The following is a 15,317-nucleotide window of genomic DNA, read 5'->3' as shown; positions in this document are numbered from 1 at the left end:
GGTTTCCTTTGTAAGAGCTTAATAATCAATTTGAATAGGATTTATAAAAATGAACATTGGACAATATTTATCATTTTTTTGCAGTCACAACGAAGACCTTAGTCAACTCAGAATAACCAGCCAACCAAACGATTATGAATGTACTGGGCGTTCCATTGGTACACAGAGTGGTGTGTATGACACTTGCAGTAATACCGAACTTGTTACTGCGCATACTCAGTGTAATACCGATACTATCGATAGTGGGGCATATTCTAATACTCAATTCAATGCTGACAGTAATGAAGAATTATACGAAAACCTTAAAGTACAATGAATTTGAGGTGCTGTGAAAATTCATGCTTTTATTCCTGTAATTTTAAATAGAATATCAAAATGTAATAAAGGCAAAATCACCCAAAACAATATTGATGAATATAAAAACTATTGTAAAAAGAAATTAATAAAAAAACGACTGTGTAAGGTATTTGATCTTTAATAAACATAAAAAGAGGGACAGTGAAACTCGTAGATCGAAAATAAACTGACAACGCCATGGCTAAAAATAATAAGACAAACATCCAAAATAAAACGTACAAAAGACACAAACTAAAGACCAAGCAAAACGAACCCCACCGAAAACTGGGGATGATCTCATGTGCTCCGGAAAGGTATGCCAATCCTGCTCCACATGTGGCACTCGTCGTGTTCCTCATGTTGTTTTACAAAAAAAGTCTCTTTCGGTAGATCACATTCGTGGTGAAAAGTGAAGGGGATTGTATTTAAGACATAAGGAACATATCCGATATCATCTGCAAAACGTTTATTTTTTAACGGTCAACCAACTCGTGATAGCGACCATAAAAATTACAAAGGAATGATTTCAACTTCACCATTGGGATATATATTTTTTTTCACGACTGACGCTTTTTTGTAACCACGATTACTTATCTTTATTTGTTACGATGAACTGATGTGTATTAGTCACAATAAAAGGTTCATTAAATGTTGTTGTTGGTTGAAATCAACTGATCTTTTTTATAACCGTAAACAGATCGTTATTTGTGACAGTGAACAGTAGCATGTTTTGTACATTGATTATGATGTTTGTTTTCTCGTTTGAATTGTTTGATATTTGTGGTTTTAAAGTATTTTCAACATAGTTGACTATGCGGTATGGGCTTTGTGCATTGTTGAAGGCTATACAGTGAGCTATAACTGTTGATGTCAAAGTCTTGGTTTTGTGAGTCTTTATTTACTCCTTGGTTTTGATTGTTATTGTCTTTCAATCATTTCTTTTTCATATGTCACAATATACTGCTCTTAAACATTTTTCGTGGACATAACATTATTTGTCACAATGGTTCGTTCTTTATTTGTTATTGTTGACTGCTGTTTTTATCACATTAGACCGTTCCTCTTTCATCATTGCGGAGTAACATTGCTGTGACAGTGGACCGTTCTTTCTCTGTAACGCTCGACTGTTTCTTTTTTGTGACAGAGGATTTTACTATTTTTATCAAAGTGGAATTTTCTGTATTTATCACAGCTGTGCGTTGTTATATGTAACGGTGGAGTGTCGTTTATTTGTAACGGTAGAGTGTCCTTTATTTGTCATGGTAGAGTATCCTTTATTTGTAACGGTGGAGTATCATTTATGTCATGGTTGAGTGTCCTTTATTTGTCACTTACTTTATGGGGGTTTAAAGCGGACTTGTCTTGCTATATTATTTGTGACCAAAATATAGTACATGCAAATTAGTCAACGGGGCCATCAAATTCGTTGGTGTCCTTGAAGGTTTTGACATAGTGATTAAGAATAGATACTGTGTATGAGAGGTTATATGACCAATGAATAAATAGTTCACTACATATTACATGCTGGTATAGTGTTGGTTACACTGAAACGGTCTACATACATATATATATATATATACTAGAACACACCCGTGATATCGCGGGTCCGTGACTGATATATAACTATGCGTATGCTTTATTTTAGTATTGGTATTGTCATCTGATAAAGTCATGTCGATTATAACATGTATAAGGTGCACAGTTTTCTCTGCTTTCAAAATCTTTCTGTTTGAATCCGTCGACTCATGCCGATTATAACATGTATAAGGTGCACAGTTTGCTCTGCTTTCAAAATCTTTCTGTTTGAACCCGTCGACTCATGCCGATTATAACATGTATAAGGTGCACAGTTTTCTCTGCTTTCAAAATCTTTCTGTTTGAACCCGTCGACCTGGAACCTATCAATTATTGGTAATATTAATAATTTGGAAAACAAAAGGGTCTGAAATGGAGTATTTTTTACTCAACAGTATACAGAAAAATTCTAAATACACTGTTTGGTGGTGCACCTGTCAGATGCGGAACGTACAGATAAGGTAATAGGTAACAGGTGAATATACTATTGGTATCGGTGTCGGACTCGATCCGGAACTTCTTAATTATTGGCAATATTAATTACGTGGAAAACAAACGGGCCTAGAGTGGTGTAATTTTTAATCAACACCATTGTACTATATTAGTTATATATAAAGTTGAATTCTTTGATTCATCGTTTTTACGTGATGACGGCTGACAAATTGGACCTCGTAATTTTAGTATTATAGATATATATAAGCATCAACAGAGTGGCCGTCATAAGATTCTATTTAGTGTATATAAATATAACTTGTCGCAATGCAAATTCATTAACACATTTGTAGTTTACAAACAATTGAATACAGTTCGGTATATTAATGTGTTGATGCTACAAATCATCGTGTCATATCGAAAGTTTCAGTAAGATGTTTCTTGATATATGATACGTTTCATCAATGTACAGTATTATGTCAATAGGAAAATAAAACGTCACTTGTATATATATTGATTCTACCACTGCATCGAGTGTTTTACGATATTTATCCACTCGAGACAGATAAATTTTCAAATTTAAAACGAGAGGCTCGCCGAGCGTTTTAAATATTTAAAATTTAACTGTCGAAAGTGGATAAATATCGTATTACACGAGATTTGGTAGTGGAATCTGTTTTTCTAATGATTTTCAAACAACACGCAGGCAAACGTATTGCTTCTTTGCGACTGATCTGCAAAAAGATGTGTTCTTTCTATATGACGTCATCTTGGTCGCCTTTTTTCATGCCGTCACAATAGAAAATATCCAGAGGAAAACAAGAATATTCGACGTCATAATCGGATTTTAACCAATGAAGAACTGAGATCAAACGAACCACACGTTGATTAAATTTTTTTATACAACGGGTATAGAAAGGGACAAATTGACGAAGAATTAGAGAAATATATATATTTCATGCACTCACAAAGTATGGTTAAACTTAGTTTATTGGATTAACATAAATGAACAATTTTACTGATTCAGAAATGGTTTGAACCTGTCTGTATATACAAATCGCAGTCGCACGCGTATTTTTGTTTGCATTAATGTTAATGTATTTTGAAACAAAAAGGGAGGTATGTCTCACAGGTTGAAAATGGTATTATAAATTATATTTAAATAACAGCAATCCGTTTTATCTCTTGATCTTATTTTGTTTGATGTTACTATACTGAAGTATAAATTAAATAAAGACAAATACTTATGACGATTTAGGAAGATTAACAATGATGACTTTTGCTACACTTTTTTAAAACATTCAACTGCACTACTACCACGGAAAACAATTAATGTCAATATTTTGTTGCTCTTTAAAGTGTTTTTTTATCAGATAAACAAGCCGCCTGTTGCTTTGTTTGACTGCCTATTTGCTGCTAGGACATATGATAAATGCATATCCCTATATCCCAAGCATTTTATCCTGATTAGTTAATACAATTATAGAAAGAGTAATAACTATTTCTGGACTATGAATTATTACAATATCATCTTACGAGTATTATTATTAAAAAATCTTTAAAGCTTTGCAGCATTTTTTTCTTCAAAAATAACAATATATACAAGTATTGAACTAGTCTTGTTTGAATGGCCTACCTATGATAATAATTCAAATGAAATCCCAGATTTGATTGGCGTATTCGTTTTTATCTCTCAACGAGGAAGTTAATATTCAGAAACAAATGATTTTTTTTAGGCGCTTTTAAAATGTAAGTTTATACATAATGTTGATAACATATTAGTTACGAAACAATGATCATTGTATTATGTGTTCATAACTTTCTGTATTTATTTATATCTTTTATTTTATATTTCAACCATATCTGCTTCATGTAGTACCTCGGATTTAGATTTATAACAAGAATATCAAATATTCAAGGTGCATTTAAATGTAAACGCGTTTTTTTGTATAATAAACGCCAGGGCTGACTAGTTAATTCAGCAATGGAATATACTTGCTAATTGGTAAGTAAATCATCTTTTTTTGCAGTAATTTACTCTTTTTCTTTAAGAAATATTTATTACTTTTTCAATCGATATTATGTATTGGATGCCGATCTCAATTCCACATACATTGGCTTGAATAATTAGGATTTACGGAGTTTAAAATTGTCTAAAGGGTTTAGATATATACAATATATATTTTGATTATCAACTATCAAAAGAAGGAATATTCCTATATCCATAAGTGTTATCCCTTATTAGACGTCATACATTTGCAGTTAATTTCAGACCTCACAATACTGTCTTGATATTACGATTTCAATTAGGTTACTATTTGTTGTTGCTGTATGTAGGTTCACTACACCTTTATTTACCTTCAAAACACATCACAGTTGTTATCACTATGTACATATAAACATGTAACATGGCTAAAAAATGGATCAACATTATTGTTTGCTAAATAAAATAGTTCAAACAAAGTGTATGCTTGATACTTAAGTTAATGTAAAAGTAGGACACTTCTTTTTTTATCTTTACAGGAAAATGTTTTTGTTTTGATCGTTTGTTTTTTTTAAGATCACTGTTTGTTTCTTATTTGAGCTTGATCTGTCAATTTCAATTATTGATATCATTATATTGTCATCCTTATTATTATTGTTATCCTTCTTGAACATGTATTTCAATGATCTGTCGTAGCTTATTTCCTTGTATAAGCGGCTGTTAGATTACCTCTGATTTTGCACCGTTTTATATTCTGTAATACGTGGTCGTTTATGGAATGTCTGAACCTACAGATGATCTCTTGCCATCGCTTTGAGTCTGTCGTCTTTATAAAATAATAATAAAATAATAATAATTTATTTTATTAAATTGTCACATAGTTGTCTACATATTTATATACAGATTATTGAATATACATTACACAATAATAATATAAGACAAATACCCAGCTTAGATAGGCTTATGAGACAATACATATATTGATTTTTTAACACAATAATAAAAAAAAACAATGAAATTATTTGCACCTGTCTTTGATGTTCAGTAGTTAATGTGGTTCATAAGTGCTTCTTGTGTCGATATAGATTAGACGTTTGTTTTCCTGTTTTTATTTGTTTTATACTAATCATTTTTCAGGCCCTTTATAGCTTTCTTTTCGGTGTGAGCCAAGGCTCCGTGTTGAAGACCGTACTTTGACCAATACTGGTTAACTTTTATAAATTGTGACTTAGATGGAGAGTTGTCTCATTGGCACTCATACCACATCTTCTAATATCTAGTAACGAATCATTATTCTGTTTTGTTTTTCTTCTCCTCAAATTGAGATTGATTATAAGGACCAAATATATTAAGCTGACAGTAGGTACCGATAATTTAATCTATTAAATAGTAAAGATTAAATCGTAATCGAAGCGATATCTGATGATATACGGTTAAGTAATCCTTTAATGCAAACATTACCGTCATGTTAATCCGGTTTCAGTCAGAATGGCAAAACCGGGAATGTAAACCAATCGTTGCATCATTAACACGGAAATGTATGTATCAAAAACAAATAGTTTTTGAAGAAAAGGCTTTAGATTATCATTTTATTTTATTTTTAGATCAAGATTTTTCCTATACAAATGTTAACCTCTTTTAAAAAAATTCAATCAGTTATATTTCAGAAAATAATAGAGGATAAGTGTATTTCTTTTTTCAATTTTCATATAAAATCAATGAGCACATGTTATACATGTATGCAAAATTTTACTAAAATCTGTGACAACCGATTTAGTGTTGCTTGACTATTAGCGTAGAAAAATTACCGTTTCTGATATCACCGCAAAATTGAATATAAATATTTATCACATATTTGTGATACCTTGCATTGGGTTTTACATATGCAAAAACCTCAAAATTTCCCGGGGCAAAAAAAAATATATTGATATTGTGCCCTGATTCCAAATGAAGTGACTTCATTGTGTCCTTAACGACAATGGCGAACAATGACGGTGGTGGTTTCGTCGCAGTGGAGGAAGGCGATACGTCAAATGTCTCTTATCAGTCATGTACATCCACGCACCATATTGAACAATTAACAAATGATGATTTAACAAATGCGGATGTCGATGCAATGGTTGCTTCGATTGAAAGTTATGAGGAGAATTCTGCTAAAATGGCAACTAGTAACAATGCACAACCAACAGTTATAGATTTAGCCCCAATTATGCCAAATTCTCGCGTTTGTGTGTTGCCATATTTTTATTTTAAATATCTATGGAGTAAATGATAAAAACTAAATTTTAAAATGTGATAAATGTTTTGTGAATTTTTTTTAAAAAGTTTCATTAAATTGTTATAATTAAACTTTTTTCTCTTTCCTGCAAAACTTAAATATGTGATAAATAGATTATAATATGTCTTTTCCATATTGACCCTGGTATCAGGCTAACGCCTCGAGGCCGATATGGGAGTCTAGGGATGATACCAGGGCCAATATGGAAAAGTTCATGTTATAATCTATACATAGTGATTGAAATATTTCACGTAGATCTTTAAAATTTAATAAATATGCAACTGGTCGCATTACTAAACAAATATACCTGATCATAATATTGACAAGACCATTGTAAAATGTGCGAACTGTACAGAGATTGAACATTTGAAGGTAAAACTTGTTTTTTTTTTCTGCAGTGTTAAATTTAATGGTGCAACACATTATAAATGATAAATATCCGTGTCATATTTGTCTCTTGGCAATCATACAAAATCAATATTATTGTCATATTAATAAATTCGTCAAGTCAAATTGCGATAATCATAGGGCCAAAGAAAGATAACATTACATGTATAAATGAAAAAAGTGACATTTTCAAATGCATTAAAATACAACAAAGTATTCAACATTCAATGCATTACAGAACAATCCAATATGAGGACCACATGATTTATCAGCTTTAACAAATTAATTACTCGTATCAATTATTTTACTATCTTCATGATTATAGGTTTATCAGTTATGGCATTACGTTTCTAAAAAAAAGTGTATCTGATGAAATATTTTTTTTATCTTTTCTATTTGTGTTCTACGTTAAAAAAGAAGGGCATATCATACCAGAGGGACAATCAAACCCATAGATCGACAATAACTGACAATGCCATGACTAAAAAACAAAAAGACAAATAATAGTTCACATGAAACAACACAGAAAACTGAAGACTTAGCAACAAGAACCCCATCAAAAAATGGGGATGATCTCAGGTGTGCTCCGGAAGAGTAATCAGATCATGCTCCAAATGTGACACCTGTCGTATTGCTCATGTTTTTATAAACCCTGTAAACAATCCAATTAGGTAGGTCACATAAGAAACATGTCCCATATCATCTGTGAAACAGATATTCCAACCCGTGATGGCATCCGTAACATTTAAGGATGTTCTATTCAGTTGGTCTAACGTAACAGTCAACATGTCAAGCTTTTTGTGTTTCCGTCATTAATGTTCTTCTCACTAAAACTATCTATTTGAAATTCTTAAGTTTTAAAAAGTCACCTAAATACATTAATGAAACACTTCTTAAAATTTCACATTGTTTTAAAATAAATTAATTTTAAAGACTTATCAAATGGATAAGCTTTAAATTATATTCCCTCAAAAACCTACTTTTTGATTTTGAAATTTCCTTACTTTATAAAATTATTCTTGATAAGCCTTTAAAAACCCAGTATTGTCCTTGTATTTCAAATAGATTTTGCATAGTAACTTTGTAAATATTAAACATGTTAAATAATCCTGTTTATCTGTTTTCTTTAGAAATCTATGACGAGGTTTCCTCGAATTTTCGTTGGTAAACTAGATAAACAAATTTTATGCGAACAAAAAAAGAAGTTATATAGCGTTTGTGCATTCCCATGAGAGCAATCTGTCTTTATGTTATATCCTGAATGTTCATAATTTTACATTTTCATCGCAAAAATCATTCAGTTGGTTTTCGCTGTAAAGATGAAAACTTCAAAGCTAGTTAATTTAGTTTAAGATAAAAAAATAAATTTCAATAAACTTGAATTAAATTGTATCTCATATACAGTAAAAATGTGCTTCATTTAATTTTTTTATGTCTAAAACTCTGTTGACTTCTCTTTTAGACCACCACATTTGTATTTTTTCTGATGATTGTTAACTATGAAACAATTTAGGTATAAGGCTAATAATTTTTTTCTCGAAAATATAACTGACTGTTTTAAGGACTGTAGATTCAAATCATCAAAAAGTTGTTTGTAAATGATTTCTATTCGGTGTAAACAGCCTGTGATCTTAACTTATATTTATACTTCTAATTTTCATCAGGAAATGGATCTGAATCAAATTTTGCCTCTAGATGTTGTCAAACGGACAGTGATATTCTATATCCTCTCATCTTTTATAATTAGTTTTGCTAGAACCAGTAGTAAAGGTTAGTCATTTGGAATTTGGTTTAAAGTGTGCAACACATATATTTAGTGTTATTATCGATAAAACAACGCTATATTATCAGATACAAGTATGTGCTCTACTTAATTTATTATATTTAACTACTTGCAATATTTACATTAATAAACACTGGTAAGAATGTGACAAGTGTTATTCAATTCATATTAAAAGAGTAAAAACTATTATATTGTAAACGCTAAAAAACCTGAATACATTGAAGTAGATACCATCTTTCAAAGGAAAATTACAAGCCTGGGAAAGATACTATGTATTATGTAAGTCAGAACAAACTGAGCGACCATATAACCTCCAGAATTCCATGTTGAAACAATGTACATACATTATACTGAATTGTGACTTTCCGACACAAGCACTGATACCCATGATCATCGATTGAAAAGTAAATATCTTTTTAATATTCCATAAGATGACGTCATTCTACCAAATAATTGATAGGTTTAAAACTAGCTAAGCCTTTCAAATGTATTGTCATGATGGCAATCGCATAAAATTACATTGAATTGACAATAATCCAATTGTATATAAGATGAATTCATAAATCAAATCCCGCCTTAAGACAAGAAAATGAATATTCTGATAGGTGTTTTTATTTCTATATTGTGGTTGACAATAGAAAACATGTTAAAAGAAAAAATGAATCCCTGTAAAATTTGCTATGTGTCCATCTTTTCAGTGTTATGTCGATTTGTAGGGGAAATACGTTTGGTTGGAGGTGCGTGTCAGCTACAAGGAAGACTTGAAATATTTCACAATGGTATATGGGGAACCGTCTGTGATGATGGGTTTGGATACCACGATGCAAGTGTCGTTTGCAGACAGCTTGGTTCAAGGTAATGGTTTAAATAATTTGTTGTTGTCAAGACTTTTTATTAAGCGTTTTGTGAAACATTATTGTATAGGAAGATTTATAACCAATCATATTATAATTGGGGGGCGTTATTCTTAAGTCTAATATTTACATATTTTACATAATTCTCATTTCAAAAGGTCTCATGCTAAGTGCATATAGCTATCCGTTTGTAGGTTATTAAAGTATGGGTCACTCTGTCATCGATGCAAACTAAACACCCAGTTTACTTATACAATGAAATATAACATGCATATTTGTACTAGTTTTAACTGCAAAACACTTTAAGGTAAAACTGTTCATATAGATGACAGATCTTTATCATATTTGTTTTATATACAAAAAAAGTAAAATTATAAAAATACTGAACTCCGAGGAAAATACAAAACAAAAAGTCCATATTCAAAGGTCAAAATCAATAGCTCAAACACATCAAACAAATGGATAGCAACTGTCATATTTCTGACTAGGGACAGGGATATTATTTCTTAATGTGTAGAAAATAGTGGATTAAACCTGGTTTCATAGCTAGCAAAACCTCTCACTTGTATGACAGTCACATCAAATTTCATTATAGGGACAACGATGCGTGAAGAAAACAAATAGACATAAAAGATAAAAATGTCAGAAATACAGCTGTCAACATTGTGTTATAATCTAAATCATTAAAAAAAAGAACCAAAAAATTATGTAAAAAGAAGCACAAAATGGCATACAGACCAAGCATATTTGCAAAAAAAAAAAGAAAGAAAGACATGAATGCACAACTTTACCATAGTACAATAACACAGGGATGAGGTGTATAAGTACAGAGCCACGTCATTTATTTAACAGAGAAACATAAAAAGGCATATGGACAAAACACATATTAAAAATGAACGACATGCAACAGACAAGTTTTATCCTTCCGGAGCACATGAGATCACCCCTAGTTTTTTGGTGGGCTTCGTGTTGTTTATTCTTTAGTTTTCTATGTTATGTCATGTGTGCTGTTGTTTGTTTGTCTTTTTCATTTTTAGCAATGGCGTTGTCAGTTTGTTTTAGATTTATGAGTTTGACTGTCCCTTTGGTATCTTTCGTCCCTCTTTTACATTAGCACAATAACGGGATGTACTGAGCCACGCGATATGTATCGAAGTAACACCAAAAGGCATATAGACAAAGCACATTAGCAAAAATAAAAGTGAAGAAAACGAGAATATCATAAACAATAATGACAGAATGTACAACATGTACAAGTACCACAAGTAATCTTTCTTTTAAAAAAGGTCTAATATGCCATGTCATAAGACTATATGAACATGACTAGACAATAGCAACGAAGCCCGAAATACGACGAACAAAGGAAACGTTCATAAAGAACTACGTCTGAAACCTCGAACCTATATAAAACAAAATAAGAAGTAAACTAATATGCTCTGGAACAGATTAAACCTATAATGACAATAAGTGCAAAATGGAAAATCAATTGTCAAAATATAAATAAAACTTAAACTAAATTGTAGTAACAATAGATATAAGAAGATGTGGTATGAGTGCTATTGAGACAACTCTTCATTTAAGTCACAATTTATAAAAGTAGACCATTATAATTTATTAAAGAAAACCATAATTACAAAGACTATTTTTTAATATAAATTCTAACTTTCTGAAGAAAAAACTAATATACACATATGTCATTTGATATTCAGTCAATTTTATATAAATCAGCATACATATATCTGTAACATCTATAATACTATCTATACATGTTATAGTTCCTGGACAAATCTTCAGTTTTATACATATGGTGACGGGATAGGACAAATATGGCTTGACAACCTTGCCTGTGTTGGAAACGAGTCGACATTAAGTTATTGTGGTAGTAACGGTTGGGGTACACACAACTGTGGTCATCATGAAGACGTGGGAGTCTGGTGTTTCGACGCATTTGAAGGTAATAAGATATAACCTATGTATGCCGGCCGAATCGTACTAAGTATAGTAACAACACAGGTATCGATGGTGTCAACTTAGGCAATATTATTCATCATAAATTAGTTTAATCGAAAATACCTCCTTATTTCAAAGACCAGTCTGTACCAATCATTTCTTATACCTATACCAAACCTATTGCAACTAAAATTTTCAATTACAAACACGTTTTGCAGGATCTCGATATTGACGACTTCAAGTCTAAACCTCCTGATTGCACTTGTGCTAGTTCCCAATTCACATATAATCCTGCTGGCCACGTTAATACCGGTGACCTCAACATTGTTAATAACACTTCTCTACGAAATGTGTTATCGAAAGGTCCGAAAATCCATCAACTTTGAAATTTTGATGGATTCAGTTGAGGATTATGCCAGGCAATGGGCTAGGCGCGAGAAGGAAGACGTAGACACTCTTTCCGAATGGATTAAGGCAGTGATGTTGTTGATACAAATCAGAATTAAGAAACTGAATGGGTCTATCAATGTCCATGCTACGTCAATCTTTAAAGACCCACATGTTGCAAAACACCTATCCTATGACAAATATGTTGTTGTCCCCGCAAATAAAGCCCCAAACAACATCGTTTATGTGTGTTAAACTCATTACATTAACTGCTTGATAAACGAATTAGGTATTGACAATTCACTTGGAAACTCAACATATACCCTCACGACACTTACCAAAGAGGAAATCCTGGATAATCATAAGTCTGTTCTGTGTTCCTTTGGAATTTCAACCAAAGATGAAGAACTGGATCTTCCATCACTGTATTGGATACCTAAACTACATAAGTGTCCTTACAAACAACGATATATTGCTGGGTCTTCCAAGTGCTCCACGAAACATCTTTCTAAAGTATTAACATCTATTTTATCAGCAATCAAAGACGAGCTTCACAGTTATTGTGAAACTGCCTATTCTAGAGGGGGCGTGAATCAGATGTGGATACTTAAAATTCCAAAGATCTTTTAGAGTACATACAATCTAAGTCTCTTTCATCTTCAAACAGTATTTTAAACATTTGACATTTCTACTCTTTACACAAGTATTCCACATTCCAAACTACGGGACAAATTGAAAGAGTTGGTATTGCTTTGCTTCATAAAAAAGAATGGCCAACGCAGATACAAGTATCTTGCCTTAGGGAGGGATAAATCCTACTTTGTAAAGGATCACTCTGATTCAAACAAAAAATTCTCTGAAACTGATATTATAAGGATGCTTGATTTCTTGATTGACAACATATTCGTTACGTTCGGAGGACATGTTTTTCAACAGACTGTCGGTATTTCAATGAGAACAAACTGTGCCCCTCTACTTGTCGACTTGTTTCTTTATTATTATGAGTCTGAATTCATGCAAGAACTTCTTAGGCAGAAAAATAAGAAGTTAGCAATATCCTTTAACTCTACTTTCCGCTATATAGATGATGTTCTTTCACTAAATAATTCAAAATTTGGTGACTATGTGGAACGCATCTATCCCATCGAGCTAGAGATAACGGATACTACAGATACAGTTAAGTCGGCCTCATATCTTGACTTACATCTAGAAATTGACAATGAGGGTCGGTGAAAACAAAACTTTACGACAAAAGAGATGATGTCAGCTTTCCAATTGTGAACTTTCCATTTCTAAGTAGCAACATTCAAGCAGCACCTGCATACGGGATTATATCTCCCAATTGATACGATATTCCCGTGCTTGCATTTCCTATCATGATTTCTTGATAGAGGGTTGCTGCTCACAAGGAAGCTATTAAACCAAGAGTTCCAAATGGTGAAGTTGAAATCATCCCTTCGTAAATTTTACGGACGCCATCACGAGTTGGTTGACCGTTATGGAATAACCGTTTCACAAATGATATCGGATATGTTCCTTACGCCGTAACTACAATCCCCTTCACTTTCATGAATGTGACCTACCGAATTAGACTTTTTACCGGATTTGTTATCACATAAGCAACACGACGGGTGCCACATGTTGAGCAGGATCTTCTTACCCTTCCGGAGCACCTGAGATCACCCCTAGTTTTTTGGTGGGGTTCGTGTTGTTTATTCTTTAGTTTTCTATATTGTGTCATGTGTGCTGTTGTTTGTTTGTCTTTTTCATTTTTAGCCATGGCGGTGTCAGTTTGTTTTAGATTTATGAGTTTGACTGTCCCTTTGGTATCTTTCGTCCCTCTTTTAAATATTTCATCAATTGTGAGCCAATATTACCCTAATTTCCTTTAAGAATTAAACAAAACAAAAATTCTCGCTTATAAATTCAATTTTGTCTTGGACATGTTCCAACAAAACAAAACGATTGACGTATTTACTATATATAGTTTAGGTAAATAACAACAAATTTACAGCTTTCTATACACACAATTGAATAATGCCAAAAGGGAGCGACATTTAGAACTCTTGCATTAATTAACCTCAAACTAAAAGAATTATTGAATTGTTCATGAAATCTTGTTTTTCATTCGACATTCAGGTGATCTTAGATTGATTGGAGGAATAGATTATGGAAGATTGGAGATATACCACAGCAATTCATGGGGTTCAATTTGTGATGATGGCTTTACTAAAGACAACGCTATTATTGCATGCAGGCAAATGAAACTAAGGTATTTCTTTTAAAATGACAGCACCTATTCTAAAGACAAGTTATATCTGGATGTGTTTTCCTACTTATACCAAAATTACACCAAACGAACCAAAGTTTTGTTATCTATTAAAAACTTCCAGCTTACATGCTATTGTGTTGTCTCTGCTGAATAATTGTCTCATTATCTTTTAGGCGTATATGATACATTATATTGTAAGTTTATTGATTCGTAAAATATTTTTAGTAATGGTGTTATCAAATTTTGTTTGGGTTGCATAAGAAAAGCAAAATTGACCTTAGATATTTTGATGGCTTTCTTTCTGACAAAGATGTAGTCAGGCGTACTTATTCTGACAAATAACAATGACACACCAGCTAATGTAGCTAATATATGTAGGAGATGTGAACACAGGAAATGATATAGTTGTTTTGCAATGACTGAATACTTTTATTCGGTACAGTTGTAAGTACGGAGTACGTTTACTTGGTTATACTACAAAATTTAATTTTAAATGTAAATCATCTGATTTGCTGCTGTGTTATAACTATCAGCTCACAGACATAATTTTGTTTAACTCTGGTTTAAAATGAAATTGGTAATCAAATTATAAGGAATGACTGTACTATGTTTTCTGACTATTTGAAATAAGATGAAATATTATAACTCGCAACTCGTTATTCAGCGTGCACCACATTTTTGATGTTATTTCGTCCTAGACAGAAACACATATTACAGTCATTTCTTAACTGAAATACAAACCTTAACAAAAGTGCATTATTCTGGATTCAGTAAACAATAGTGTCGGAATAATTTTTAAAAAGTGTGGCTATTTACCATATCTCTTTAAATATATGTTATTGATCTGTGATTACAAATACGATCTTTGCCTGCATTGTATTTCCTCATCCAGTAATTTGACAATTTGATGATGTCACATAGATGTTTTAACCTAATCCTAAATTAACAAAGTCGTGTACTTTTTCTGTGTGTCTTTGTTTACATACCAAATCAAATGAGTATTATTATCACGTTATTGTAGTTTATTTTGTGAGAAATAGCGAGACTGTTATACAAACATTATTCACAGAATGAAATAA

At 32.0% G+C, this 15,317-nt stretch overlaps 1 protein-coding gene across 1 annotated transcript in view; it reads left to right on the top strand.

The window, feature by feature from the left end:
- Positions 1–14,309, top strand: part of LOC143050778 (scavenger receptor cysteine-rich type 1 protein M130-like) — a 34,473-nt gene extending 20,164 nt beyond the window's left edge. The window contains exons 10-13 of the mRNA XM_076223895.1: positions 8,657–8,762; positions 9,492–9,630; positions 11,405–11,583; positions 14,106–14,309. Of these exons, the coding sequence (XP_076080010.1) occupies positions 8,657–8,762; positions 9,492–9,630; positions 11,405–11,583; positions 14,106–14,251 (570 nt within the window). The 3' untranslated portion in view covers positions 14,252–14,309. The remainder of the gene's footprint in view (positions 1–8,656; positions 8,763–9,491; positions 9,631–11,404; positions 11,584–14,105) is intronic.
- Positions 14,310–15,317: the final 1,008 nt, after the last annotated feature.

Source organism: Mytilus galloprovincialis, chromosome 11, assembly GCF_965363235.1.
Source record: "Mytilus galloprovincialis chromosome 11, xbMytGall1.hap1.1, whole genome shotgun sequence".
Lineage (NCBI taxonomy): Eukaryota > Metazoa > Mollusca > Bivalvia > Mytilida > Mytilidae > Mytilus > Mytilus galloprovincialis.
Note: the sequence above shows the minus strand (reverse complement) of the source record. Positions and strands in the feature narration are given on the sequence as shown.